The 27,859-nt window shown below is 50.6% G+C and overlaps 3 protein-coding genes across 7 annotated transcripts in view; 2 read left to right on the forward strand and 1 right to left on the reverse strand.

The window, feature by feature from the left end:
- TMC3 (transmembrane channel like 3) overlaps positions 1-6,438 on the forward strand; it is a 36,945-nt gene extending 30,507 nt beyond the window's left edge. The window contains exons 18-22 of the mRNA XM_041753152.1: positions 650-775; positions 1,429-1,507; positions 2,578-2,620; positions 3,970-4,225; positions 5,362-6,438. Of these exons, the coding sequence (XP_041609086.1) occupies positions 650-775; positions 1,429-1,507; positions 2,578-2,620; positions 3,970-4,225; positions 5,362-6,199 (1,342 nt within the window). The 3' untranslated portion in view covers positions 6,200-6,438. The remainder of the gene's footprint in view (positions 1-649; positions 776-1,428; positions 1,508-2,577; positions 2,621-3,969; positions 4,226-5,361) is intronic.
- A 7,765-nt stretch (positions 6,439-14,203) lies between these two features.
- STARD5 (StAR related lipid transfer domain containing 5) lies at positions 14,204-24,319 on the forward strand. Its single transcript, XM_041753608.1, has 6 exons — positions 14,204-14,409; positions 15,049-15,098; positions 15,451-15,583; positions 20,410-20,527; positions 21,188-21,281; positions 21,877-24,319. The coding sequence occupies exons 1-6, from the start codon at positions 14,311-14,313 to the stop codon at positions 22,022-22,024; spliced, it is 642 nt and encodes a 213-aa protein (XP_041609542.1). The 5' UTR covers positions 14,204-14,310; the 3' UTR covers positions 22,025-24,319.
- Positions 24,320-25,618: 1,299 nt separating this feature from the next.
- Positions 25,619-27,859, reverse strand: part of IL16 (interleukin 16) — a 102,216-nt gene continuing 99,975 nt past the window's right edge. For 3 of the 5 annotated variants that reach the window (XM_041753168.1, XM_041753166.1, XM_041753169.1), the window contains 2 exons: positions 26,469-26,560; positions 25,619-26,103 (listed from right to left, as the gene is read on the reverse strand). In XM_041753168.1, the coding sequence (XP_041609102.1) occupies positions 25,972-26,103; positions 26,469-26,560 (224 nt within the window). In that variant the 3' untranslated portion in view covers positions 25,619-25,971. The remainder of the gene's footprint in view (positions 26,104-26,468; positions 26,561-27,859) is intronic. The other 2 variants (XM_041753170.1, XM_041753167.1) reach the window with 1 other exon arrangement.

Genomic DNA, 27,859 nt, shown 5'->3' on the forward strand with positions numbered 1-27,859 from the left:
GGAGGGAAAAGGGCCCCTGAATTGAAACGAATTCTCCTCCTGACTGATAGAACAGGTCAGCAGCAGAGGAAGACCTTGAACTCCCAGCCTGTGAATCCAAGACCAGTGCTCTTTCCTTGACAGCAGGCTGCCCGCAGAGAGGATCACCTCTGTGCTCATCTTGAAAAGATACAGCTCCTTTAAAAGCACAGTGGGCAGTGGCATAGCTCCTGTGCTATGGAGAAATTCCACCTGACCAATCTTTCTCTTCCAGAACTCAGGAAGCTCTTATTAAAAACTAACCCACACCACCTTTGATTCTATGTTATTTATCTAACGGCATCAAAGCAGTGATTTCTAGACTTCTTCACCTTACATTTGCTTGAGGTCAGTTGTGAAACTATATAGGACATTTAGAGTCTATGTTTGTATACGTTTTTAAACACACGCAAACCGTGACCATGACTCCCCCTTCAAATCTAGTATTAATCACACCATTAGTTTATATAAAATCATCTTAGAATAATTATGTATCTTTCACATGTGGATATTTGCCCCATCTTTGAGGACTGGACTATAGCCCTATAGCCCTATAGCCCTATTTCTTGATGGCTTCGCAGCCTCCTTCTGCCAAAAAGCAATCCAATCTGGAGTTCTGTCTTTCTCGCAGTGGACAGGAGAAAATGTATGACATCGTGTCAGAAACCATCGAGAAGGACTTCCCCGCTTGGTTTGGCTCTGTAGTGGGGTACGTCAGCAGCCCTGTGGTCATACTGCCGGCTGTGTTGCTGCTTTTGTGAGTACCACACACAGCCTCCCTGCCAGCTTTGGGGGACTTCTGTGCCTTCAGCCAGTGAAGGAGCACCGCTTTCCAATAATCATATAAAATCATTGTATTCCCTGCAAAGTCACGTACAGAGCTGGATGATCCAGGCAGAGGCTGAATCACACGGGAGCCAGGGAGGTCCATGGCAGCCCATTCAGGAAGTCACTAGGGCCACAGCTTTGGGGCTTGAGTGCCATTATCATTGTCCTATTGGCCAGAGGTTGAAATAATCAAGGGGTTTTACAATGCAGCTAAGTAGCTTCTGCTTGTTTTTGACTTAGAAGAAAACTACAGGGAGCAGGTCAGGCACTCATAGCATGATATGCTGTAAAACACCCCTCAGGTCCCCGTCCCGTCCTTATGTCCTTATATGACCCTGCAGAAGTCCACATCAGGGAGATCACGAGGAAAAACGAGAGGAGGAAGGAAGGCGGCCCCCTCCCAGTGGCTCTGGCCAGCTCCGGCACTCACTCACACCATCGTCCTCAGGGTGGGGTGGGGGTTGACTCTCCAACATGGGACCTGGGGGCCTCTGGTTCCCTCCCACCAGCCTGGTTGGGAGGGTGTCCTGGGCCGCCGACACCACGTGGGGCTCACTCATGGCCCGTGCTCTCCTGTTCCAGCATGCTCATCTATTACCTTCAGAGCATCGCAAGGTCCTTAAAGCTCAGCAACCAGCAGCTCCGAATGCAGATCCAAAACGCAAGTATCGCATCCTCTTTGCTTTGTCATGTGTGTCAGTCACACGACAGGTCTGGCCAGCAAGGGAATACAGGTGAGGTCCCGTTTTCAAATTACAATGACTCTTGGCTACCCTGGGGGCATAAGGCCCTGCCTCCCCCAGGCTTCACAGAGTTATTTCTAAGAATACCCAGGGACAGCTCCTATTTGCTCAGGAACTAGCAAACTCAGGCTTTCCTCCTCCCCCAGGGGCCTTGCTGATGCCTCGAGCACTTCAGCGCCCTCTTGCAGCTGCCCCAAGGCTTCAGAGTGCTGGGCTTTCTGTGCCAGACCCCAAGGAAGGAGAAAGGGCCCCTTCTCTAGCATCTGAGCCCGTGCACTCTGCTTGGACCTGAAGACACACCTTTCTCGTGACTTGTAGACCCTGGTCATCATTATCCCCTCTCCCATCTGGGACTTCACTCTCAGAATTGTCAGAGGGAGACCGACAGGTCCTGTCTCTGCACACTGCAACCCCCCAACCCCGCCCCAGGCCAGGACCGGGGAGGCAGGGGTGGCACCGGCCCTCAGGCTTATGCTGACCCTGCCCCACATGACGAGGAGTGGGTGCCCCCCTTGCCTCATCCCTGTCCCAGAACTCTGTGCAAGAAATATCTGCCTTCTTCAGTTTTAAAAACATAAGCTCCCATGAATATCAATTCACATAAAGAAACAGTTCCAGCAACAGTCAAATAAGAAATGAGTTTGGAGCTGCAAAGGGCATTTTGGGGGAGAAACATACATCTTCCATGTTGTCAATCTCTATTTTTCTCTTGTATCTCAGGTTAACCATATTGGCAGAGTCTGTACACGGTCTTAAAGTAAAACTTGCTAGGTTAAACTTCAGGTGTTGAGTGTCAGCATTTCTCATTCAGCTAACAGGTCTGAGTCCCAAGTATGCCTATGCCGTTCCCAAGTGACAGCAGTGGTAGGGTCATGACCCAAGGCATGAGCAATGACACAAATCTCCCCCCACCCTCCACCCAAGAATAGTATTATTATTTCTCCCTGCTAAATCCCAAACAAACACATGCTTATCATTTGTATTTTAGGCCAGATCTGAAGATAAGAAAAAGGTCGCTCAAATGGTAGAAGGTAAGCATAAACGAAAATGCCAGGTGTCTCAATTGGTGACTATATTTAAAAACACAGCAGTTTAAGGTATACCACCAGTAAAAATTCCTGATAAACTGGTTTTCACAATTAATGACACACGATAAAATAAAATCTAGGGATATAAATATTGGTTTAAATTTACAATTTTTACATCATACCCAGGCCTGTGAATAACACCAAAACAGGTCTGAAATCAGAAGGAAGTTTTGACGTAAGGAAGAAAGAGAAACAGAAAATTGGAGAAAATCCCTAAGAATGTCTGTACTTCTCAGTGGCCATTTCTTCCTGGCAAGACCCCCCCCCCCCCCCCCCGCCCAGGTCTCTGCGCCGGAGTCTAGCCTCCTACAGGCATGTCCTGGCATCCCGGACCCACACACAGGGTGGTGCCAGATGGGCACCCCCAGCCTCGAACACGACAGGTGCACCTTATTTTCCCACATTCTCCAGCAGCACCTGGACAAACCTGCTCCCACCAGGCTCCTTGAGGGAAGAGAAAAGAGCCTCCTGCAGAAAGAAGGGAAACAGAAAGCAAGAGGCTGGTGAGGCCAGAAGGGAAGCAAGTGGGCAGGGATGGCCAAGAGAAACCTGTCTGTCTGCCCCTTGGGGCCACTGAGAGACCCCGTGGTGAGCTGGAAGGATCAACGGGCATCATTAAAATGGCCAATCTGTGTCTGCTTGAACACAGAGCTAAAGAGAGAGATCTGTTCCCCTGGGGTGTGTGTGGGGGGGGGCTGCTGAGCAGGAGCCACCAGCCCCGGGGGGTCAGGTTTGCTCCACCCCCTTGTCAGAAAACAGCCTCTGCACAAAATACTACAGAAAGGGACTCGAGCTCACACCATCAAACCCCACTGAAAGTCAAGTACTGTGTGCCAAAGGGACATAGTTAACTTTAGCTCACATTGTCTTCAAAACCGAGGGTCTCTGGGACCTCTCTTAGGAGGACTGGGGAAGTATCTGATGGCTGGTTTTTAATTTCTTCTACGTCTTCTTTCAGAATGCTCTGTGAACTGCTTCCAAAAATCACAATTGTCATATCGGCTTTATTATATGCATGTAGAGATAAACCACCAGAGCCCCAAAGCTGGTGAACCACCTGCTTTGTCTCTGGTGCGGGGGGCGGGGGGGTCAGATGGCATCTGTAAAGCCTCAGGGTTCATCTGAATGCATGCTCCCTCCAGGCTCCAGCTCCCTGTGAAGAAATGATCTGATTTAGGGAATGTTTGTTGCCCGCGGGATAGGTGTAGCTGCAAACACATACAATTCTTTGCAGACCCAGAAGACCCTGAATGGGCCACCTCCTCTTCTCACATCCCACCCTCTCCCTGCAGCCCGGATCCAAACCCAAGAGGAAAGCAGCAAGAGGCTTCCCAAGGACGGTGACCCCAGCAGCCAGACGTCCTCCGCTCACTCGGCAACGCCCCAAAGCAATGGCACTGTGGTCAGTTTGGACACATCCAACAGCAAGAGTGGCAGGGTAGGGACTGTTGGCCAGCGCACGCCCCCGAGTCCCCAGTCAGGCCTCAGCAGTCCCAGCTGGTCTCTTCCTGGCACCTCCAAATCCAGGCCAGAGCAGGACACTCACAGGTGAGCTGACCCGCAGCATAGCAGGACACCTGCCTCCCTGCTGTGACACCTGTCAGTGAAGGCCCAGGGGCCATCAAGTGTAGGATAAAGAGCTCTTAGGGATCTGAGGGCCTTAGCAATTGCAGGGAGGCAGGGCCATCAGATTCCAGGTCTACCAGAAGGCCACGAGGCCAGCTGGTACTGAGAAGAAGTGGAAGGGCAATGTGATCAAACAGGACAGTGCTCCTCCTAGGCCTTCTGACAGATAACCTGTGAGCAAACATTCCTGCCAGCCTAGGGTATGCACTCCTCCTATAGCCCAAGGGGGAAAAGTGTCTTTTATAATTGTTATATCTTTTACCTTTTTAACTTCACACTGGCCATATTATTGGCAAGATCTTCTATATTTTAGGTGTAGGCTGGCCAAGTAAGTGGCAAGTTGTCTCTGTAGGACATGGGGTCAGGTGTGTGAGCCTTACTTACACATAGGACATCACTGGAACCCCTGGATTTCCTTCACAGAGGTAGAGCTTCTGGAAGGATGGACTGACCCGAATGCGTATGGAGAGCTATACTGGATCTGAACGTAATACGGTGAAAAGAACACAGATCAAACTCAGGGGTTGGGGTTTGTTGGGGTTTGGGCTTTTTTCTTCTAGTGATGAGGTTAGCAAAGGACTTGAAGTCCTGCTACAGGAGAGTTGTCTTCATGTATCTGTAGGGTCTTGACAAGGAGGAGGGAGGGATTCCGTTGCACTGGATGGGCCCCAGGCAGGTTGGTCAGAGCAGCTGGACAGCTGCCTGGACAATGCTCCTAACATGAGCTCTACAAATGTTATTCCCACTGTGTGCTCCTGGACAAGAGGGGGCCTCCTCGTGAAATAATTCAGCAAAGCACTCTTGGCCCTACCCCCTCCAGGGAGCATCACTGTGTGCATCATTACATTAAGGGCTCTAAGAATTCCAGGAGTAAAGACATCCATTTAGCCCCATTCCCCCAATGCACCTGCGCATCCATCCACAGAACGTGCAGGAACACTCTGGATCGTGCGTCAGGGCACCGGCAGAGAGCGCACTGCCCTTGCTCTCGGTGCTCAGAAGGCACGAGGCTCGGCCGGCACCCACAGCCCAGGGGCTTCACCACCTCTGTCTTGCAGGCATCTCTGTGGTTGGTGCGCCAGCGCAGGGGACCAGCACCAGGACACATCCTGCTCGCCCACGCCGCTGGCAAAGCACACCAAAGACATCCATGTAGAGCCTCTTTTCCGAAAAGACTTTCAGCAGATCAACGCTGCTCTTTGTGGTCCAGGGCTCTCCACCTCAGTGCCACACGGTCCTAGGTCCCATGCCCCCAGATACTACATCATTAATGAACGAGACTCTCGCAAAAATACCCACCCAACTCTCTGGCCAGAAAGACATTTCAGGATGGATGCCTTAGGGGACATCGTTGAGAGGTACCCCAGGAACACGCGACGCGGTGTGTCCCAGGCCCCCCGGCAGGATCGCTCTCCACAGCTGAGTGAAGAAGAGGAAGATGCCCCAGACAGAGAGGTAGTCGAATGGTCTTTCCACCCACAGCCCCTGACAGGTCTCCAAGGGGCCTTTTATGTTGGCAAAAAGTCAGAGAGTCAGAGCCTGGGCCCCGAGCACCAGGGAAGGATGTACTACACGTCCTGGAACTATGGCTCTGAGGCTCCGCTTGACAGGCTGACGTATGTGCAGAAAAAGCCACGTTCCCGGAATTTCCAGTATGCACAGCGCCCCCCAAAGCTCCGAGGCCAGCCCAAGGTTAAGCCATCCCTCGCAGAATCTGATTCCACATCGGCAGCATCCAGCAGCGACCAGCAGAGCAGCAGCAAGGACCAGTATCTGCGGGCCACCCACAGCCAGGGCAAATTCCCAAAGTCTTTGTGCGAGCTGGGCAGGAGGAAGGCCATGTCCAGGCAGGAGCTGATTGCTGATCTGAATGATCTGACTTGTTCCAACGTCTAGGGGTTTCTCCTGGCATCCCCGTCAGAGAATCAGGGCCCTGCTGGATGCCGGTGTGGTCTGACAGCGTACGGTCCCCACCCTTCTGGAAGGAGACAGGAACACAGAGTCCTGAGACACAGCCTCACCTCCCTCTTCTCCAGCAGCTGCGTGCCAGTGGGCAGCATCCAGTGCCTCTGGAACATTAGGCTGTCATTTCAAAACCTCCATCCTTTCCCTCCATTTCGGGGGACACACATCCGAGGCAAGCCAGACAGCTCATCCAGATGGCCACGCCTCTTCTGAGATGTCTCTGCCCGACCTCCATCCTGTGTGTGCACTGCGTGTACCGCCGTGCCTGGGATGTCTGTTTTAGCACACAGAACTCAGTCCTCCCTGATAAGCATCCAGGAGGGATGTGTCTGCCCTTTGAGATTTCACTGTGCTTCTCTGGTTCACATGAATGATCAGCTTAGGAATGACAGGGGGAACTAAAATTTGAGAGCCTATTTTACTATCTACCAGGCTGCTTGCCCCTCTTTGTTAATGATTCAGGGACCCTGGGATGGGAGGCAGCAGAATCTTTAAGGTATATTGATTCCTTTAAGGATGGGAATCAATCTGGTTTCAGGCTTGGCTGGACCTGAGTGTCAGGCGTCCTCAGGATCCTCTGTCTTTTTACCTGTTAGCATTCCTTGTTGGTTGGCTTCATTTTCCCCTGCTGGTGACAGGCTTCCTCCAGGCAGTGGGGGGAAGAGGAATTCACAGCCACAGAAAATGCCAGGCTTATGCCACCCAGCTGACAAGCCTGGGGGAAAGAACAAGGTGTCCCTCCACACTTCGTGCCATCTTCACCTTTAAAGGCTGGTATGCCTTCTGTTGGCACTGGGCGGGCTTCTGCAGCAGCGTGGGTCAATCTGCTGTGGTCAACTGAAGAGTGTTCCCTATTCCTGTCTCTGAGACCCTTCTTTCCACTCTAAATTGTGCCTTTCAATTTTTGTCTCCTCCATCAGCCTGAGTGCCTGTAGAACAAGGCATTGTTTGTTTATGTCTGCATCCTCAGGAACCAACACATAATCAGTATTGTACTCAGTCTCTATGGCTGTGTGACACACTTTGTGCTTTAGAGCAACACGCATTTATCATCTCAGTTTCTGTGGGTGGAGGGCAGACACAGCCTAGCTGGGTGCTCTGCTCAGCGTCTCAGGCAAACTGTCACCAGGCAACTCATCGGAGATGAGGGGTCCCCTCTGAGCAGCCTCCTGTGCTTATTGGGAGAATCATTTGCCTGAGGCTGTGGGAGGCCCTCTGCTTCCCTGCTCAGTGGCCCTCTCCCCAGCACAGCTGTTTGCACCTTCAAGACCAGCAAGAGAAGCCCCTTCGGCTCTGAATCTCCTTTTCCAGGAATGTCCCTGGAGCTTAGAAAAGACCCCACCTGATCAGGTCAGGCCCACCCAGAATAATCTCCCTTTTCATTACTTCAAGGTTAACTGGTCAGAGACCTTAATTACATCTACAAAAAAGTTCATCTTGACCATATAACAGAGCCTAGTCAAAGGAGTGAAACTCATCCAGCACGCCCAGCAGGAGATTACATGGGGAACGGACGTCAGGAAACAGGAATGCTGGGGGCCGTGTCAGAATGCTGCCTAACACAGATACTTGTTGAATGCCAATGGGTGGGTGAACAAAATGAATGAATTACACTAATGAACGATTGCAAATGACGGGGCGAAGGGATTACCATCCAAGATCTACTGCCAATTCTAACCAGAAAGGAGAGTTCAGTGTAAATAATGTTGCTTTAAAAACAGACTCAGATGAACACTCCTCCCCAAATGTATGACAAGGTGCTGCATATGTGTTCATATTTTCATGAAATATGACATATTTTCAATGTAGGTCAAAGCCATGATAGATCCCAGGGGTCACAGTCCATTCAGGAAGAAACATTCTGCAACATCATGGGAACATGTGTTTGTCATAGGGGCACCCACAGTAGCAGGATAAGGGTCCTCTCTTCCAGGTGTTTAGTCTAGGGCTGAGGCTCAGAGCAACTTGGACACCGAGACATATTTTGGAAAGGCCCAGCCCTGCAGGAGGACAGTGTGTCTGCGAGGCACTCCACCAGCAGGTCAGGCAGGCTCTGCATCATTCCCAAGGACACACAAATGTTGCCAACACACACCCACGGCAGCAGGTGTGTGTAGCACCTTTCCCAGAGCATAGCTCACCTGCACACCTCACTCAGTATCAGGCTCTGTCTTTCACCTAGAGAAATTTGAAAGATACAGAATAGTACAAAGCCTGGTGTGAGGAGCACCCCTATTCATACTGTGTCAGCCACCGCTGCAATGTTATCTTATTTCCACCTGGTCACTCTACTATTATTAAGAAAATATTACAGATATCATCAAAGTGCACTATAATCCCCGCACATAGATCATACTCCTCATACTGCCAAGAATTTGGTGTATGTCCATTAAATTGTTTATAGTTGGGATGCCTGGGTGGCTCAGCGGTTGAGTGTCTGCCTTCGGCTCAAGGCATGATCCCGGGATCCGGGATCGAGTCCCACGTCGGGCTCCTTGCAGGGAGCCTCCGTCTCCCTCTGCCTGTGTCTCTGCCTCTCTCTCTCTCTCTCTCTCTCTCTCTGTGTGTGTGTGTGTCTCTCATGAATAAATAAATAAAATCTTAAAAAAATAAATCGTTTATAGTTATATATGCTATGTATGTAAATATGTACGTCTAAACATCCATGAACAATGTGCAAGCATGTTTTACTCCAGAAAATACTATCATAAAGCATGTATCATCCTACATCTTTATGTTTGATGTCTGTGATAAAATGTATCGATCAAGCTCCCTGCATACTATTTCACCATATGAATAAACTCCGTATCTATCCATCTCCTATGTGTGAACATTGAAATCATCCCCACCTCAGCTAAGAATGTTGCACTCAACATCTTTGATAAGGCTTCAACTGCGCACGTCCTGTGCCGACCTGGGAGCGGATGCTGGTGCTGCAGGAGGGGAGATCCTGGCGCACAGGACAGGAGCGCGTTCGGAGGCACCGGCTGCTCCTCTGAATCTCCAGGCGTCCAGACCCCCATGCAAACTCCCCCTGCAGACCACGAGGGTCATTTTGCTTCCAGCCCTACCCAACCCTGATATTGCCACCCTATGTAAAATTTTGCCAACCTGCTGAAAAAAATTTTTTAAAGCCCAAGTTATTTTAATTAATTTGCATTTCCCTGGTTGTTAGCATCCTCCTGTGTTGATTGGCCATCTGCATTTTCTCTTCTGTGAACTGATGGCCGACCCGCCTTTGCTGGGTTTTCTTTTGGCAGAGGCCACCAGCTCCAGGCCTTCGTCAGCTGCAGCCCTGCAGGAAGCTTCGCACCTGCATCATCCAACACCTTCTCCTAACTGACGCTCCCCTACATTCCTTTGGCTCCCAGACATGATCTCTGTGGGTGGTGGGTGTGATCTGTCTTTCGATCTCACCACCAGTGAGGACATGACCTACACTATGATTAAAAATCTCTTCTAAAAAGCCCTATGGAACAAATTCCTTTCGGCTGTCAGAAATCCTAACAACCGCCTCCATTAACTATGGAACGTGATCTCCTCTTGATAGGAACGGTCTGGTAAATATCTCAGTAACCTAATGACGCACTCCCTTGGCCACTGCTTATGCCTCCAAAGTCACGAAGGCTAGAACATTTGGAGAAAAGTCTTTTGTGCATCTTTAAAAGATTCATTTCTGTAGTCTGAGGGGTATTTATGCTTTGCAGCCACGCTGTATATGTGCTTGTGTGTGTGTATGTGTGTGTGTTCCCTCTTTGTAGGGTTTGTAGATTGTTGAAGTTCTGATTTTACTCTTTGCCCATTTCCTGGTCAATACTGTGTATCCTTAGGGGAAGGAGGATGTGGTCAAGTGTCAGTAAGCCCATGCACTTCAGAAAAGGAAGTGGGTGAGGGCCACGGCTCTGCTCCTTATTAGCTGTCAGGCCCGGTGTACACTATGTAATTCAGTTTCCTAACCTGTAAAATAGGATTGTGGTCTGCACCTCCTAGGGCTGGGCCCTTGTGAGGGTTGGAACATACAGCACAGGTGAAGTGCTCAGGACGTGGGCTGGCAGGTACACCTCAGTAACAATCAGCTGTTGCTAAGAATAAACAAACATACACATGTTTTCAGGAGATTCACTTGTGTAGACAGCACCTGCCTGAGCTCACATAATAAATATAATAAACACCACAGTCTAAGTGGAAAGCAAATACTCCACTCAGGAGCTTCTAGGGTTGGAGTGCTTGCATATGTGGTACCCCCCTCCGTGCTCTGGAGCTGGTTTGGGGTGGATACCACCAGGCCCCCCCACCCTGTACACACCTATTTAAAATTCAGCTAGGACTTCAGTGAGGTGTGCTGTGGTAGCTGGGTTACTCAGAGGCCCGAGGGCCTTGTGGAAGGGCCTCTGAGCAGTGAAGACTATAGACCACCCCCCAACCTCCTTTGCCTCAGTTCTGAATTACAGCCCCAGGCCCCACTGAGCAGCTGGTCATTGGGCAAACCTCCCGTGCCCTGCCCAGCCCGCTGCTCATTGTGCCTGCCAGGCCTCCACAGACCAGGGGTTTGCCCAAGATTGCCCTGACCTCACCAGTCCTCTGCTGCCAGCTTGTCACAGGCCTTGGGGTTCAACAGTTTGCCCCTCCAAATATTTCATCTACCCAGTACTTTCCATCTTCTAAGAGTAAACATTAAAAGCTGTTACAGTACTAAAAAAAAAAAAATTCAAAACCAATACTCCATTTGATATATATAGAAATCTCTTTAAGCATCTGATGTCAAAAGGAAGCCACTTTGTATAACAAGACTTACTTTCCTTCAGCTTGTTTTCAGAGTGTTTTATCACCCCCCCCCAAATTCTGATAGGCCCCAGCCTGACTGGGTCTCGAGTTGCAGCTCTACAGAAATAGTCTACACTGAATTTTTCAATAAGGCTTTTTTAATTTAAAAAGTCTTACATGTGGGTGCCTGGGTGGCTCAGTGGTTGAGCGGCTGCCTTTGGCTCAGATCATGATCCCAGGGTCCTGGGATCAAGTTCCATATCACGCTCCTCACAGCAAGCCTGCTTCTCCCTCTGGCTCTGTCTCTGCCTCTCTGTGTCTCTCATGAATAAATAAAATGGTTTTTTTTTTAAAGTCTTACATGTTGGTAATTAAAATAATTAAACAGTATATGATGATATAAAATTTAAAAAGCAATGTCCTTTGGCATTATTCCCTACTGCTCCCAATTTATTCTCTACCTTTATAGAAGTCAATCTGCTAATCAAGTAGATGTATAAACATATACAAACATCTCTAGTTATTTCTCTCTCACTCAGGATATATACATATATGACGTATTACACATAAAAATGTATTGTATGCTACGCACCAGTCTAATTGTTATTCGTCTGTTACAACCTGTGACCCACTTGTTAACTTTATGAGTTAGTAGTACTATTATTCATTTTCCAAAGGAGGATACTAAAATCTGCAAGGATCAGTGACTTAACCACAGTCACAGCTAGTAAGTGGTGATGCTGGGATCTGAACCCAGGCAATCTGAGCTGAGCACCGACTCTCTAACCTACCGTACTCTTGTCCTGCAATTTACACATTTGGACTTTATAAAGTCCTTATGTGTGTGTGTGTGTATACACATATATACACACCTTTATATATATTAATATATTTTTATATATTTTTATATATCAATATACTTTTATATATATATATATAAGACATTTGATGGGAGGGATAAGAACTTAATATTAAGCTATGTTTAAAGTTGTTTTAAATACCATTTATTTCCTTTGTAGAGAATAAATTGCTCTTGGTTAGAATAGTCTATTCATATCAACTCTATTTCAAGACTTCTGCCTGAGCTCTAGGGAGCATTTCCTGTTCCAGCCCCATGTTCCTTCATCAACAGTGTCACACTGTTTCAATGGCTACATAATTTTCTACCAAATGGAAGTCCTGTCACTTTCTTTATTCTATTGACAAAGACTGTTTCCTGTTGCAAGATCAATCTTACCCGTCTTTGTGTAGGAGGTGATAGGTCAGAACACAAATAAACTAAAATTTTAAGATAGCTTGTTTTCTTCCCAGGTTACATGAACTTACACTCCGCCCTCCGTGTATAAAAAAATTGTTTCTCCATCCACTTGCCAACACAGGGAATTAAAAACCTCTTCCTATCAACCCATTGGACGGGTATGCATGTGCCCTCTTGTTTTATTCAGGAATTCTCTAGCTATGAAAGTTCTGTATCTTTTCATGTCTTTACTCCCCCTGTTAATTTATTTCTCTGCAGAGTATCCGTTCACTTCTGATGTATTTGTTTTGTCTTCTGGGTTGTCTGAAAATTTCCTAATAATTTATAAGAGCACTTGGTACACGAAAAAAATTTACTTTCAGCCAAAATATGCTCCAATTTTTCCTTCAGACTATTACCTAACTTTTTAAAAAAAGATTTTATTTATTTATTCATGAGAGACAGAGAGAGGCAGAGACATAGGCAGAGGAGAAGCAGGCTCCCTGTGGGAAGCCAATGTGGGCCTTCATCCCAGGACCCCGGGATCACAACCTGAGCCAAAGGCAGATGCTCAACCACGCAGCCAGCCAAGGTAGGTGCCTCTATTACCTAACTTTGTATAGTATTTTTGATGTCCTTAATTTTTTTAAAAAAGTGTGGTTACCTTATTAGTTTTTTCTTTTATGGCTCCTAGGAATACCTACACGCCCACTTGCCTTCACTTGCCCATCACAATGGCACACAGAGACACCTATTAGTGTCCCATTTCCCCTTGCAGCAGGCTGAGGCTCCAAGAAGTTAAGAGACTTGACCCAAACCACCCAGCCACTACTGGGTGAAACTGGTCCAAACCCTGGGACTCCCTCATTCCTCATCCGGGGGCTTCTTTAAAAGCTGGCAGCCCATTGCATCTTCAGAAAAGAGTTTCAAGTCGTCCTTTTATTTAGAACTGGTTTTTCAAATCTTTAAATGAAAGGATCAGACCAACAGAAGCACAAATGACCTCCGTGCTGACGTTTTCGGATATTTAGTTGGTTATAGAAGAGGAAACTGAGCTTGCTTGCCATTCACACGCGGGGGAGGTGACCCCACTGGCTCCCCAAGTCGGGAGCCACCTGCACGCAGAGACCTCCCCCAGCTGCCCGCGCATCGCAGGTGCGGGACGCATCCCCTTAGGTATTCCGGCCCAGAGGACCAAACACTAGAGAACAAGGTGAGGGCTGCTGTACGGAGGTGGGGAGGATGGGCATTAAGGAGGCACCTGTAGTGAGGCGCGTGGGGCGTTGTAAGTGATGAACCACTGAATTCTACTCCTGCAGCCAACATCGCACCGTATGTTCACGACCTAGAACGTAAAGGAAAAAGAGGGGCCCAGCACTGAACGCACCAGGCGCTCACTCGGCCGGGCCCCCGGGGGTTCAGCCCCAGGGCACGGGGGCTCCCCAGCTCCCCACTTCTGCAGCCCCTGCGTCAGGGGCACAGACTCCCAGAGTCCGCCGGGGGGTCACTGCCGGAGGAGCCCTCTCGCCTCCGGTCCGCCGCCGCCCGCCGTGCAGGCCTCACCGTCGCCCGTCGTCCCGCGCACCTCCCGGGGCCCGCAGCAGCCGCCCCTGAAGCTCATTTCTGCGGATCCCCGGGCGCTGCGAGCGGAAGTCCACGCTCCGGGGCCGCCCCGGGCTCCGCCCCGCCGCCCCCCCGAGCTCCCGCGCGCAGGGCCACTCCCAGGCGGGGGGCGGCCCCGCAGGTCTGCCCCGCGCCACCCGGACCGCCCAGCCTGGCTCGGCCGGCTCCGACCCTGCCAATCTCGGGGCGGGGCGGGGCCCGTCCGCGGCCTGGGCCAATCCAAGGCGCCGGGCGGGGACAGCCCACCGGCCTGGGCCAATCGGGGGCGTGGGGCGGGGCCGAGGGTAAGGCTCCGCCCCCGGGCCGGGACCGTGCGGCTTCCCAGACCCGGGGACCGTGCGGCTTCCCAGACCCGGAGCCCGCCGCCGCCGCCGCGACCCCGCCGCGACCCCCACAGCCGCGCGCAGCCCTCGGCGCGATGGACCCGGCGGTGGCCGCGCAGATGAGCGAGGCGGTGGCGGAGAAGGTGCTCCGGTACCGGCGGGACGAGTCAGGATGGAAGATTTGCCGGGAAGGCGTGAGTGAAGAGCTGGGCAGGAAGGGGTCGCGTGCTCCCCGGGGGGCTGGGGTCTCCCAAGACCCCAGGCTCCTCCTCTTCCTGCTCCTTTTGGCTCCAGCATCCTGGAGCTGGATTGCGGGTGGGATCCCATTGAGGGTGGTTTCCTTAAAAAATACTGGGCCTGTTGTGCGCCAATGACTTGGGGAGATTCCTATCTGTCCCCTGCACTGAGTGACTTGCCCAAGGTCACCTGGCTAGTAAATGGTGGTTAGGCTCCAGAGCCTGCGCTCATCACAGCAGGAACCGGTCTGCGTTCCCAGGAGGGCGGTATGGGAAGAGTTTCTGCTTCTGCGCGACTTCTGATTTTTAAGGAGTTGACCAAAATTGCTGGAGGAGACAAATTGCATGATGGCTTTTTGGAGGAAAACCACTCAGACAGAGCTCTTCGAATCAGCCAGTTAAGATCCCTTGCTCGATCGAGTTCTACTGTAGGACAGCTTTGCCCAGGGCCAGTCCCTGCTCTGCGACACATGAGCCGGATCACCTTGGAGCATCGCATCTCCTGAGGCTCCAGGCTTCTATAGAACAGGGATTGGGTCAGGTGATCTCCCAGAGCCTTTCTAGCTCTAAATTGTACGATTCTGTGCCTTTTGACAGAATGGAGTTTCAGTTTCCTGGAGGCCATCTATGGAGTTTCCAGGGAACCTGTAAGTGCATGCCTTGTCAAAGATTGTCAGAGGTGCCACACCCTTCGTGATGTCTCTGCGGGTTTGCTTCCTAAAATAATTCCACTCTGCCCTAGCACCCTGGAATTCACTTGCCAGTTATCTTCCAGAAAAGCTTCTGTTTTTACCTAAATCATTTCCAGCTAACTGTATCTTGTGAAAGCTTATGATCCGTTTCTGCAGATCTGAGGGGAGGTGGGCTGGTAGCTCTCAGCCCCTGATCTGCAAGGCTGTCCTAAAGAGCAGTGACAGATGTGACATCTAGTCCTTCTGAATAATCCCAGGATATAAAGATTTGGTGGATACCTGGGATCACATTCCTTTTGTGCTCCAGGTACCGGGGAGAAGGCATTGTGAACTCGACACCAGAGAAAGTGTGGGGCTGCATAAAGCCGCTTGCTGGGACCCTGCGAGACAAGTGGGATGAGAATGTGAGCAGCTTTGAAATTATCGAAAGCATCACTGATGTAAGTCTTTTCAAGCACTGCTCCCCTGGCAGTAACCTGACCTTGTCCCTCTGGAGGGGGGTCAGTGACACCTTTTGACAAGGGGAGGACCCTGTACGCCCCTGGTACCCAGCAAACACGGGCTGCCCACTGCTTGCAACACTCAAGGCCAGCCCTGGCCCGGGTACAGGTGGGAAACAGTGTGAACAGATAGGTGGAGAAGCCCTAAGCAGAGCTCTAAGAACATAGCAGGCGCTGATGAAGGAGCGCAGCGTGAATGTGGGCTCCCAGATGAGGTTGCTAAAGCAATGCCTGGATTTGACTTATCAGCTCAGGTTTGAGATATTGCCCCGTGATGGGGCCATGATAATGAATCCAGAGTCCCAGCTGGAGTCTGGATTCTCTGCCAGCTGTGGGACTAGGCCAGGTGGCAGCCCTGGATTATAGCTTCTCCATTGGTACAACGGGTGTCATCTCAGCTAGCACTGCCCGATAGAACTTTCCGAAGTGATGGAAATGCTCTGCAACAACCCTGTCCACTACAGTAGCCACTAGCCCCATGTGGCCACAGAGCATTTAAAAGGTGACTAGTTTGAAGAAATGAATTATTAATTTTATTTATTTTTCATTACTCTCAGTGTAAATTTAAATAGCCACATGGAGCTAGTAGCTACCATATGAGCACAATTCTAGGTGCTTCTGTCTAAAGAACATTAAGCAGTAGGAACTTGTAGCATTAAGAACCCACCTCATTTTGATTACAGAAGTCAAGAAGGAAAAAAAAAGTCTTAGCCAAAACTAATAACAAGGTTACCTTGGGGAGATGTTGCCAACCTGCTTGATTTTGACATCTGTAAATGTGACGCCCTCTTGTGTGTATACCCAGATGGTGTTGTGAAACTTGAGGCCATAGTTCTGTTCTGGTCAATGTGGAGCAAACGGGTGTTCTTAGCGTGGACCGAAATTCACGTTTCAGTTCACTGTCAAGAGTTTATGTGGGTGTTCCCTGAAGGGTGGGGTCACACACCCCTGGAACACAAAGGATAGGAGAAAGCTGACATTAAATGGCACATGGTGATGGCACCCCAACTCATTTGGGTTTTTTCAGTTCCTTTGATAGCTTGAAGGGGAGAGTTTCAGTTAGGTGCTAATGTGCCTGTGACACCCATTTAACACTTGCTAATCATCTCCTTTATGACAAAACTGGCCCGCCTGCCTCAACCTCAGAATCAGAATTAGGATCCAACAATCCTTTGTATGGCTATTTTGCAGTTGCCTTTATGCCAAGTAATACTTTTTTTTCCCCCACTTCAGATAGTTAAGTAGTTTTCTTTTAAAATAAATTTATTCAAGAACATTTAGTTAACAGTATTAAGTGAATAACAACATAGAGGCTACCAGAAAGAGTAAAAAATTATTGTGAAGACAATATACAAAAAATTCTATGCAAATGGTATGAGTTGAGAAACCATGGGCTAGCGCCCTTTATATCATAACACAAATGTAGGGACTGAATGACCCTATATGGAGTTTTCTTGAAGGTAACAGTGGCTGCATTTCTGTAGCTGGTTAGACTTTTTGTCTTGATCCAGTGAGTGGGAAGCCGTGAGGGAGAGTGCAGAGCCTAGGGACCTAGCTCCGAAAGGGGTCCTGCTCTCCCAGAATGATGACAGTGATGGGCTTTGTGCTGCACGATGAGAGCATTTCAGTTGGACCCCATGGGGAAGGAAACATTTTCACAGAGGGAGAGAGTCTAGAGTGCTGGCTGGTACCTCCCAATCTCCAGGCTCCTAACCTGTTAATGAGCCCCCAGTCTTCACCCCAGCTCCAGCTGGGGTCCCACTGACCTGATCCCTCAGGAGGCCAGACAGGTGTGTTTTCCTCGTTACATCTTTGTAATCACATTTCCCAAGCCTGCCAATACTGCAGATACTTTCGCCTTTTTGACCACCTTGCCAGTGGGGTTTGGGAGGTGATGCTACAGGGTATCTCCTCTGAGCACCTGGTTCTTCCTGGAAAGGCATGCTTGCTTCCCTGGGGGCTGCACAGGACCCTCAGTCTTGGCTGAGGGCTGAGCCAGTATGAGCCCAAAGCTCAACCCTGTATCCCCCCTGGCCCTGTCAGTCCTCCAGTGCAAGTCTTCAAATGTTTTGCATGCATGCCTCCAAACAGACGTTTGAAAAATTGTACATCATCCCTACACATACAATTGACACCTAACATTTAGTTAACATTGAAAATTTTCATCATATATTGCAAAGTGTGCTGTTTTTAACATGTAATAAATCAGGCGATTTTGAGCAAAACCATGATCTCATTCTTTCGATGTATCTACATGACCTGAAGTTTTATTGACCATCACTTGTTTTAAAGATACATTGATGTGATGTGGGCCAGGAGCTAAAAGTCAAGAAAGAATTCTTAAGATGTTTTAGGAGCAGAAAGGTGCTTTTATTAAAGTGCAGAGGGACAGGACACGCGGAGGGCAAGAGAGGTCCACACTGGGATTGTGAGGAGCAATTGATTATATATAGTTTTTGGTTAGAGAGGTAGAGATAAAGAAAGTTTCCAAAAGGATTTTCATATGCTAAAGAAGATATCCAGGATCCTGGAGCCTGACTTATCTAGCTAAGGTTGCTTTTTGCCTCTAATAAAGCATTAACTGGAAGGCAGTCCTGAGTTCCTGGAGGTATTTCTTACTCCACCTGCCTCAAGTATTTGTGAATGGGCTGCAGGCTATAAGGAAATTTAATTTTATCTTCTTTTGCTTTGTTCTCTTCATATATGAACTCGTTTTCCATTGCATGTACACTACTGAATTGTATCCTAATATATTTATTCTTCATAGACTTCATCCTGCATAATAAATATGTATATAAGTTATATATATATATATATGTATTTATGTATATGATATATCTCCTGTGACCTTAAGACTACCTGTTGTGGGGCACCTGGGTGGCTCAGTGGTTGAGGATCTGCCTTTGGGTCAGGGCATGATCCCGGGGTCCTGGGATCGAGCCCCACATTGGCCTCCCCGCAGAGAGCCTGCTTCTCCCTCTGCCTATGTCTCTGCCTCTCTGTCTGTGTCTCTCATGAATAAATAAATAAATAAAATCTTTTTAAAAATTAAAAAAAAATAAAAAGACTACTTGTTGAAAAGAATCTGGATTGAGATACTAGAATTTATTAAAACAGTATGATTATATTACAAATGTGGATGAAGGACTATTATATGTAAAAAGTAATATATTTTACATCTCTCAATGAGAGGAATGGGAAGTCTTTTCTCAAATTAATTGCTGTGCCCATGAAAAGATAGGATTTACTGTTAGATAGGATTTACTGCTGGCACCTGGCTGGCTCGGTCAGTAGAGCAGGTGACTGGATCTTGGGGTTGTAGGTTCAAGCCCCACGTTGTTGGTTAGAGATGGCTGAGAAATTAAATCTTTAAAGAAAAGAGAGAGAGAGAGCCTTCAGTGGACAGTTACTGAAAAGAGAGGAAGGCAGGCTGCTGGTGAGCTCAGGTTCTTGAAAAACAGAGAAGCCGCCGAGTGCTTCTTTGCCACTCAGGGAAGTGGCGGGAATGCAGAGGAGGAGCCCTCTCTCACAGATCGAAGATTGGTGTTTATCAGCCTGATTATGAGAAATCTCAAATACTCGAATTCTAAGACAGATGACGGGGGGACAGCAGGATAGGTGAGACACAGAGCTGTGTGCCAGTTCGTGGATTTATCCCACATTGCCGCTTTTGGCATTCTTAGCAATACTGTAAACACTCCTTCAGGAAAGATGCCTCCTGCAGTAGGAATCAGGATGAATTACTAAAAGAAAAAATTTTTTAAAAGAGCATTTCTGCCATTCCTGCTGGAAATGATGAGAATTCAGAAAAGGCAAGCTGCCTTGTTTCTAACCGCAAGTTTTGGCCTTTAAAAAGAATGAGGGGAATGGGGTGCCTGGGGGACTCAGTGGGTTAAGCGCCTGACTTCAGCTCAAGTCATGATCCTGGGGTCCCTGCTCAGTGGGGAATCTGCTTTTCCTTTTCCTTCTGCCTCTTCTCTTTGCTTGTGCGCTCTCTCTCTCTCTCTCTCTCTCTGAAATGAATAAATAAAATGTAAAAAAAAAGTCTTTATAAAAAAGAAGGAAGAACATGGAATTCTAACTCCAGCATGCCATGTCTTGCTTAACTATTGGAATCAGCAACCTCACGTATCCCCTTGTGCCCTGGGGACTTTGCACCCAGGAGCAGCACCTGTTAGGAAGATTCCAGATGGGTAGGGTATGCTGTACATTTGTCTCAAGAGCTTGCAGGAAGGCGAGCCTGTTCTCAGGCTGGTGTTTTTAGGAAGAACATGGGAAGGCTGTCATCTGAAAAGGGATTCATAGTGCCCCGAGGGATGGCATGCCCACGCTGAAGACTGAAACCCTGAGGGCAGAGGTTCCCCAGTCTTAAAACCCAAGAGAGAAGACAGAGAAAGACCTTCCCGGTCACTTCTTGCCTGCTGCGTACCCCAGAGCGCTCTATCCCATCCTACACCTGACCTGTTCTCTACCGTTCCCTGAGACGGCAGGGGCCCTGCTGGAGGAGGGGATTGGTGGGGATGGGTGGGTTTGGGGCGACTTTGCCTTCAAAGTGGGACTGTGGGCTGGTGGGGGTATTCTGAGAATGGGGTGAGGGTCACAGGGCGCTCCCTCCAGGGCCAGGCCTGGGGGACCCAGGATGCCCAGGCACCACGCTGAAGGAGGCACTTGCTCTGAGGACCAGACCACTGGGTTCCTAGCCTTTGGCTGTGGGACGGAAGCAGGGAGACTCCGACTGGCAGCTGGACCCCTCTGTGCTTTGACAGATGCTGTGCGTGAGCAGAACCGCCACCCCCTCGGCTGCCATGAAGCTCATTTCCCCCAGAGACTTTGTGGACTTGGTGCTAGTCAAGAAGTATGAGGACGGGACGCTCAGTTCCAATGGTGAGTGACAGCTGGGTGGCCATCAGGCCTTCGTGGGACGTCCCAGCAGGCTCACAGCCTGGGTGCCTTGTCTGCGGACTTTGTGTCATCAGGTTCAGGGGTCGTGTGCATGGAGGGCCGAGGTGAGAGGGAGTACAGGCTAGGAAGTGTATAGTGAAGGCACAGATACGGCTGGCGCCCCTGGTCCTACTGGGGCTCCCAGTCTACACTGTAGATGTGCAGGGGTGTGGGGCTGCCCCCTGCCTCCCAGTGAGGAACACGGGTGTGTCCTGCACCGGGCCTATCACACTGCCCCCCAAAAGCTGCAGCCGCTGCCACTACACAGGATCTTCACACGGGGTCAAGGTGGTGGATTAGACGGGGTGCTTCTCCCCCATGCCTGAGCCTTCCGTTGTGCAATGTTCTTTTCCCTAAGATGCCCGCAGGTTTGGGGAAGCTGTGAATGTGTGTGTGTGTGCGTGTGAGTGTACCCGTGTACCTGTGTGCCTATGTGCGGGTGTGGGTTTGTATGTCTGTCTGTGAGCCTGAGAGTGTGTAAGGGACAGTGGGGTGCGGGGAAGGGGCTTGGGACCCCCACATTGACTCGGGCTCCAGGCGAGGGGCTCTGCGTGCCCCGGGGGCAAGGTCGTAGCTCACTGACCCTTCTGCTCTGTCTTCCAGCTGTCAACGTGGAACACCCGTTATGTCCTCCGAAGCCAGGTTACGTGAGAGGGTTTAACCACCCTTGTGGGTGCTTCTGTGAGCCTCTGCCAGGGTAAGGATAATCTCCTGGATTGAATTAACAGGCCCAGACCTACCCATCGCTTAATTGCAGACCTGCTCAATGGGTCCGTTAATTATAATCTGCAGTAACAAACGGAGCACCGTTCCGTACACAGCAGTGACGCGGTGTGCCGAAGCGCCAGGCACAGGAGAAGGAATTGTGGGAGGCCTTGTTCCATTTTCAGTGTGGGGCTCCTCCCTCCAGCCCCATAAGGCAGCTGGGCAAATGTCACGATCCCATTTAGCAAACAGGCTCAGGGAGGTCGTGGGAGCTGTTGCAGGTCAGAGGCTGGCAGTGCAGGGCCGCAGGGCCAGGTCCTCGCTTCCGTGCTCTTCGAGCTCTAGCCACCAGTTAGAACATTGCCCACTCCATCCCTCTCCAGGCCTTAGTGCTCTGTGTCTGTGCAGTTGGGATGAGGCCAGGGCTTTAAAGGGTCTCTGCGTCTAGGCCCTTGACCTATGTGAGGGGCGGGTGCAGTGCTGGATGGGGCTCCTGACAAGGAATCAGGGTCCCAGCTTTTTCCTGCCAGGGTGGGTGCTCCTCGGCAGCCCTGGCGCTTGACCCAGCTCTGCTCCTCTTTCCCCAGGGAGCCCAACAAGACCAAGCTGGTCACGTTCTTCCAGACTGACCTCAGCGGCTACCTCCCGCAGAGTGTGGTGGACTCCTTCTTCCCCCGCAGCATGGCCGGTTTCTACACCAACCTGGAGAAAGCAGTGAAGAGGCTTTATGACTGATGTCCTCACCTGCTGGCCAAGAACTCCAGAGACTCTCCACAGAGCTCCTCTTGTTCGGGTTCTGGAGGGCTCGAGGGCCAGTGTTCACCCTTCAGAACCCGCTTGGGAGCAGCTCATCTCCAAGAAGCCAGCCAGAGTGGCCCCTGCCACCCTGCTCCTCCTCCCATTCGGGGCTGGTTTGGGGGTACTGCTCCAGGGCCCTGTTTGCTGGCTGTCCACACCCCAACTTGGGCCAGCAGACACCAGTGGATGAGCCTCTTTGTGCGAGTCCCTGCCAGAGACTACCTGCCGCTGCTCCCCCACCATCCCTGCCCTCCTTTGTCAGAGTCACCATCGATGCTGAAAACCAAGCTCTGCTTCCTTTTTAGCACCCAGGGCTTTCGCACCTATGCCACTGACCTTGTATCTATTTTTCTGCACCAGATTCTCCCCTCTTCAAAAGGTAATGACTTGGAAAATATTGTTTTAACAAATGGGATGAGCATTAAGGAAAAAATACATTCAATATGTCTTTGGTTGTAACATCCATTTGAATCAGTGGTTTCCTCTCTTTTTCCCCCAAGTTAAATTAAACTCCTATACCCCCAGCATAACCAGGTAGTCTGCATCTGCCCTAAGCCAACTCTGCCGCCTTGGGGCAGGTGCTCTCTGGATTGATTGTCAGCAGGAAGGAAGAGAGACCACATCCTCTCCAGTGCTCTCTGGAGTCCTCGCCCTGGGCTCTGCTCTGAGACTGTGCCTCCCTGCACCGGCCTTGCTCACCATGTGGCTTATCAGAACTGGGGAGCACAGTCCTGCCACCTGGAAGGAGCCCCAGCAGCCACACGAGGTCCCTTCCCTCTCTCCAGTCAGGACCACACAGCCTGCTGGTGAGGAGCATCCCTGTGTCTGAGCAGAGTGTCCTCGTGTTGCAGTTACTGCTGTCTGTGGAAAATATCCACTGTCCTCCATGTGGAAGACCTCTCCTGGGTGCGAAGTAGCTCACTTCCCTACCTTCGAGTCCTGGGGTGGCTATCTCCTCCATGCGCCGAAGCCTGAGCAGACTTTAAACCAGGAAGGCTCCGTGTCAAGGGGTTAGGAAGCCCCCTCCTTTCTGGGTTGTAATGTGACTACAGATCCCACAGCCATGCCATTATTGGGATCATCCAGCTAACTTCTCATTGAGAAAGCTTCATCAGACTCTTGAATTTATTTAGATTTCACCATGCCAAGCACCAGCTCAGGAGACCCCAGAAGGCAGTGGTCTCACCAAGACGGCGTGGCACAAGTAGCCTCGTGTAGCAAGATGGAGACCATCCTCCCAAGGACATTTGTCACAGGCTCCATCGTGTGTACGGCCCACCCGCTGGCATCAGGTTGAACAGAGGCACTGGACGAGGAGTCAGAAAATAGGCACCTGATCCTATGCCTGCTACTCAGAATTTCTGTTCCTGAGCAGTGACTTCACATCCCTGTGCTTTGACTTCCTGTCTTTATAGGACAATGTAGCATCGTGAATAGCAGTCCCCATGTACTCTGCTGCTTAAGCGTCCATGCAGGTGAAATAATGCATGGACTGTTAGAACACTGCACAGAGCCAAGAACTGGGGCCACCCGAGAGCTCCATGACCACAGAGTGATAAAATGGGTCAGTGATCCTGAGCTGTGATGCTTGCTGCATTTGGGGATGAGTGGAAACTGCAGAGGCGCTGTTCTGTACCCATCTGTCAAGGAAAGCCCAGCCTCCCATGTAAATCCCACTACCATGAAGTGCTAATGGATGAGCTCTTGTTTTAAGACCTTGCTGATTCTTGGACTGAAGATCTGCCCCCTGCCCCAGCATGCAAACGGGAAATCTGACCAGTGGTGGCATCCCGAGTGGCCCTGTTTGAGCTGGGGGACAGGGGGCACCTTCCAAGGCAGAAGGCAGGAGTGGAAGGGCTGCAGGCTCAGCCACGGCTGTGCCCTAATCCTGACAAGCCTGCCCAGCCCTGTGCAGGAGGCCTTCTCTGGGTCCCTGGCCCATGGCTAGTGCTGTGCTCTTGCCTGTTACCACCTCCCAGTCCTGACAGGGCCACTTCCTCCTCCCTAGGCTGGTCCACATGCATGACTTGCCTGCTTGCCCGGCAGTTGCCTGATGATTGGAGATGTCACTATGTGATATGGGAGGGCCATGGGTTTGCCTCTGGTCCCCATGGCCCTGCTGGCCAGCCCTGGGAGCACATGGTAAGATCCTGTGAAGTGCATGTAGAACTGGGTCATGCCTTCCTGCTGGATCGTGTTGACCTCCAGTGTTTATTAAACCTGAAGAACGGGTCCATGTGGTGTTTCAGTCCGTGTCTCTGTCTAGGGCTTGACAAAATTTAGAAGGGGATGTAAAAGGCAGCAGACAGGACACGACTACTCTAAGCCTGCTGCTTCTTAGATGGATGGAGCTGCGAGCTAACGCCCACTGCAGTGAGGTCACTAAGGCACTTGTGTGGGGAGGAGGCCCCAGTGGCTCTTTCACAAGCTCACTGCCAGGAAACGGTCTTTGCTTCCTATGGGCCCTGGAGAAGCCACCAGATTACACTGACAGGGCCCTGGTGCTCCTGACCTAGGAATAACCCATTTTTGTATGGTCTGCACTCTCCACCATAGTCTCAGGGCTGGGGCAGGGCTAGAACGCTGCCCAGGGTCTACTCGGGGAGCTCTGGCTGCTCCTGATCCATGTCTTTGTCCAGAACGTGGTGATCGGGCATTAAGAGATGAGCAAACCAATTATCCCTTCAGTCAGGCCCTGACGGTCTGTACCAAATCATAAGGAAAAAGGACTATTAAGTCCTCTGCGTCATCATTCACCAGCTTGGACAAGTCACTGCTGCCTCCAGGTCTTGACGCCATCAGCAATACAATGGCACAAAAGCGCAGTCTGTAGACACCTACATGATTAGTAAAGACTGTCCACTGAACACCGACCCAGTGCTTGGTGCGTGGTAGGTCAATGGCAGCAATTTTAATCTTACCCTATCATACTGATGCTGGTCCATGAGGGCACGCCTGCCCACTCTTTGAGCTTTACCTGTACTCTTTGATCCCTTGCCCCACCACCAGGTACCACCCTTGCCTAGGATCATGTCTCCAACCCAACCAAACCAGCTTTGCCAGTGTCTTGTGTGGCAGATCATGTTTTCCCAGAACAGCCCAGCGCTGTCTCCCCTTTCCTTCACCTGGGCCAGCCTTGACTGGCGGTACAGCAGAAGATGCCTTGTGGCTCCAAGGCAGGGCCATTAGAGGAGACAACTTCTACCTGGCTCTCACTGTGGGGGGACACTGCCCCTTGCACCCAGCTACCATGTGAGGAAGCCGAGGCTGCCTGTGAGTGCTCGTGCTGACGGCCCCAGCTCAGTTCCCAGCCAGCAGCCAACACCAACTGCCAGGATGTGTGAGAAAATGACCCTCCGGGTGGTTGCAAACCAGCATTTGTGTTGCTCTGGTGGATGCCCAGTAAACCAGCACCGCCTGTTCCTTCCATACCTGCCCACGTAGCAGATTTGTGAGAAAAATAAATGCTGCCTGGGGTGTGAATCATTACAGCGTTATAGGATTTGGAAAACACGCAAAGCAGGACATGGATTTCATATGAAACTGTAATACATCCATTTTATTTACAGCACCACAGTATTCGGATTACGCTCTCTGTGCATAGTCTGTACGTTGTACCGACCACCCCGGCATGACTCTGCCCTTCATTTTGGGACGCCTTCTTGCTGGGTGGGGTCCCAGGAAGCTTGGACCAGGGCAGCAGGCACCACGAAGCACACCTCTGCTTTCCCCCATCCAGGTGGGGATGAGCAGCGACCCTGAGAATGAGCGGTTGTGAGGAGCTTTATGTTACTGGCTTTGGCGTCAGCACCGGTGCTCTACCTAGGCGTCTCCGGCGGCTGTAATCCCCTTGGACTGGAGGCCCTTCCTCCTAATGACCATCGTTATGGGTCCATCGGGCAATGTCTTGATGATGTTCCAGGCTTCAAACCGTGTGAGGCCCTGCATGGCCGTGCCGGCCAAGTGTAAGATTTCATCCCCTGGCTGGATTGTCTCACTCTGCTCCGAGGCTGCCCCTGAGAGGAGGAAGAAGATGATGGGTCACAAGGGTGGCAGGGGAACAAGGAGGGTTACCTCCTACCCTCAGTCTCTGGGGAGGCAGGACAGCTCCGGAGGGAACAGGGTGCCCATCCCTTGGGAGCCTGGCAGTGGGTCTAGAATGAGGCATCTCATCAAATAGTGACCTCGAGGTTGACACACCAGGCTCTAGCTCCATGGCCCTTGGGAAAGGTGTAGCCTCTGTGTTCCCAGAGAAGGGAGGTTCTGGGCAGCCCCAAGCCCAGTTGAGGAGACTTCTGTGGGTCATAGAGGCCTCTGGGGAACTGACCCCCCCCTCCTCGGACACCAGCCCAACCCCTTCTGTTCACATGCAGTCTCTTGCCTTCTGATGAGCTCGCCAGGCATTGGGCAGTGTGGGAAGGGGGCTGGTGAACCTTCGCAGTGCGCTGTCTCTGAACGGCCTGGAGAAGACCCCTGGGTCCATGTGAAGAGGACATAATCATATATGGCCCCCACTCATTCAAAGATGCTTGTGGAAAGAGTGTTATTTTATTGTTTCTATCGAAGGATTTTCTATCCATTTGATACAATGATATTCAGGAGTATGAATAGAAGCTAATAGTAATGAGAATGCAGAAGTGCTGGAGAATATCAGGCCCTTGTGTGTCTCAGGTGATCTGCTAACACTGTTTGAGTGGTAGTAGTCCCCTTTCACCTGTGAGGACCCCGAGGATACAGGTAACCAGCTGAGCTTCAGAGCTGCTAGGTATTGTGGCCCAGGTTTGAACCCAGACTCTCTGCCCCAGAGTCCCCATCTCCTTGCAGCTGGTAGGCGCAGCCCAGTGTCCGCAGACGGGCCTGGGCTGCTAAGTAGAGGCCTGTCCAGGATCATGCTGCTGTTAGGAGCACAGCTCCTAACACCAGAACCCTGGCCTCTGGACTTTGAGCCACATGCTGAGCCCAAGTCCACCTTCAAAAGTTAAACTGTCTTTCCCAGAGTTGGAATAAACACAGATTCCTGGAGACTCCCCTCCCCATAGTGAGCCTCCGTGCCCCTGGGGTACAGACACACCACACACCTCTGTGTGGATGAGGAGCCTCCGGCCCCAGAGACAGCAGTCACTCAGTAAGTGAGAAGCTGAGCTGGAACCCAGGGCCTAGGCTCCTGCTCCGTGCTCTCTCTGTGCACATGTCCCTGTTCTGTGGGGCGGGGGCTCCAGCCTGAGAAGCTGGGAAGAGCCTGGGTGGTTCTCTGTGGGAACTGCAGGCCGTTCACAATGTTCGAGGGAAAACCCGAGTGACCCCCACTTTAGGCCGGCTTGCACCTCAGCCCACAATGAACAAAATGTCAGAGTTTTGAATAAAGGGAGCTGACCGGTCCAGGATCAGGGGGAGGCGAGTGAGGCCGAGTGTGTACAAGTGGAAAGTCAGACTCCATCCTTATTTTAAACTTTGATATTTTGTTCCTTATGGATTTTTTCATTAATTTTAATTTTCAGAAATATCGCACTGAGGGCCACCTGGGTGGCTCAGGGGTTGAACATCTGCCTTTGGCTCAGGTCGCAATCCCGGGGTCCTGGGATCGAGTCCCAGATCGGGCTCCCACAGGGAGCCTGCTTCTCCCTCTGCCTGTGTCTCTGCTTCTTCTGTCTCATGAATCAGCAACTAAAATCTTTAAAAAATAATTAAGAAATTAAAAATAAAAATAACACACTGAAATAAGCTATCACGGGTGTGGGGCCCCTGCAGGGCTGTGCCCTGGGCTGTGCCTCT

The sequence above is a fragment of the Vulpes lagopus genome, chromosome 4 (genome assembly GCF_018345385.1).
Source record: "Vulpes lagopus strain Blue_001 chromosome 4, ASM1834538v1, whole genome shotgun sequence".
Lineage (NCBI taxonomy): Eukaryota > Metazoa > Chordata > Mammalia > Carnivora > Canidae > Vulpes > Vulpes lagopus.

Bases quoted from the DNA above. Each gene is read 5' to 3' on its own strand.
- STARD5 (XM_041753608.1), top strand. From the start codon at position 14,311: ATGGACCCGGCGGTGGCCGCGCAGATGAGCGAGGCGGTGGCGGAGAAG. The intron at 14,410-15,048 runs GTGAGTGAAGAG...GCCTTTTGACAG, and splicing joins GGAAGATTTGCCGGGAAGGC to AATGGAGTTTCAGTTTCCTG. The intron at 21,282-21,876 runs GTAAGGATAATC...CTCTTTCCCCAG, and splicing joins TTCTGTGAGCCTCTGCCAGG to GGAGCCCAACAAGACCAAGC.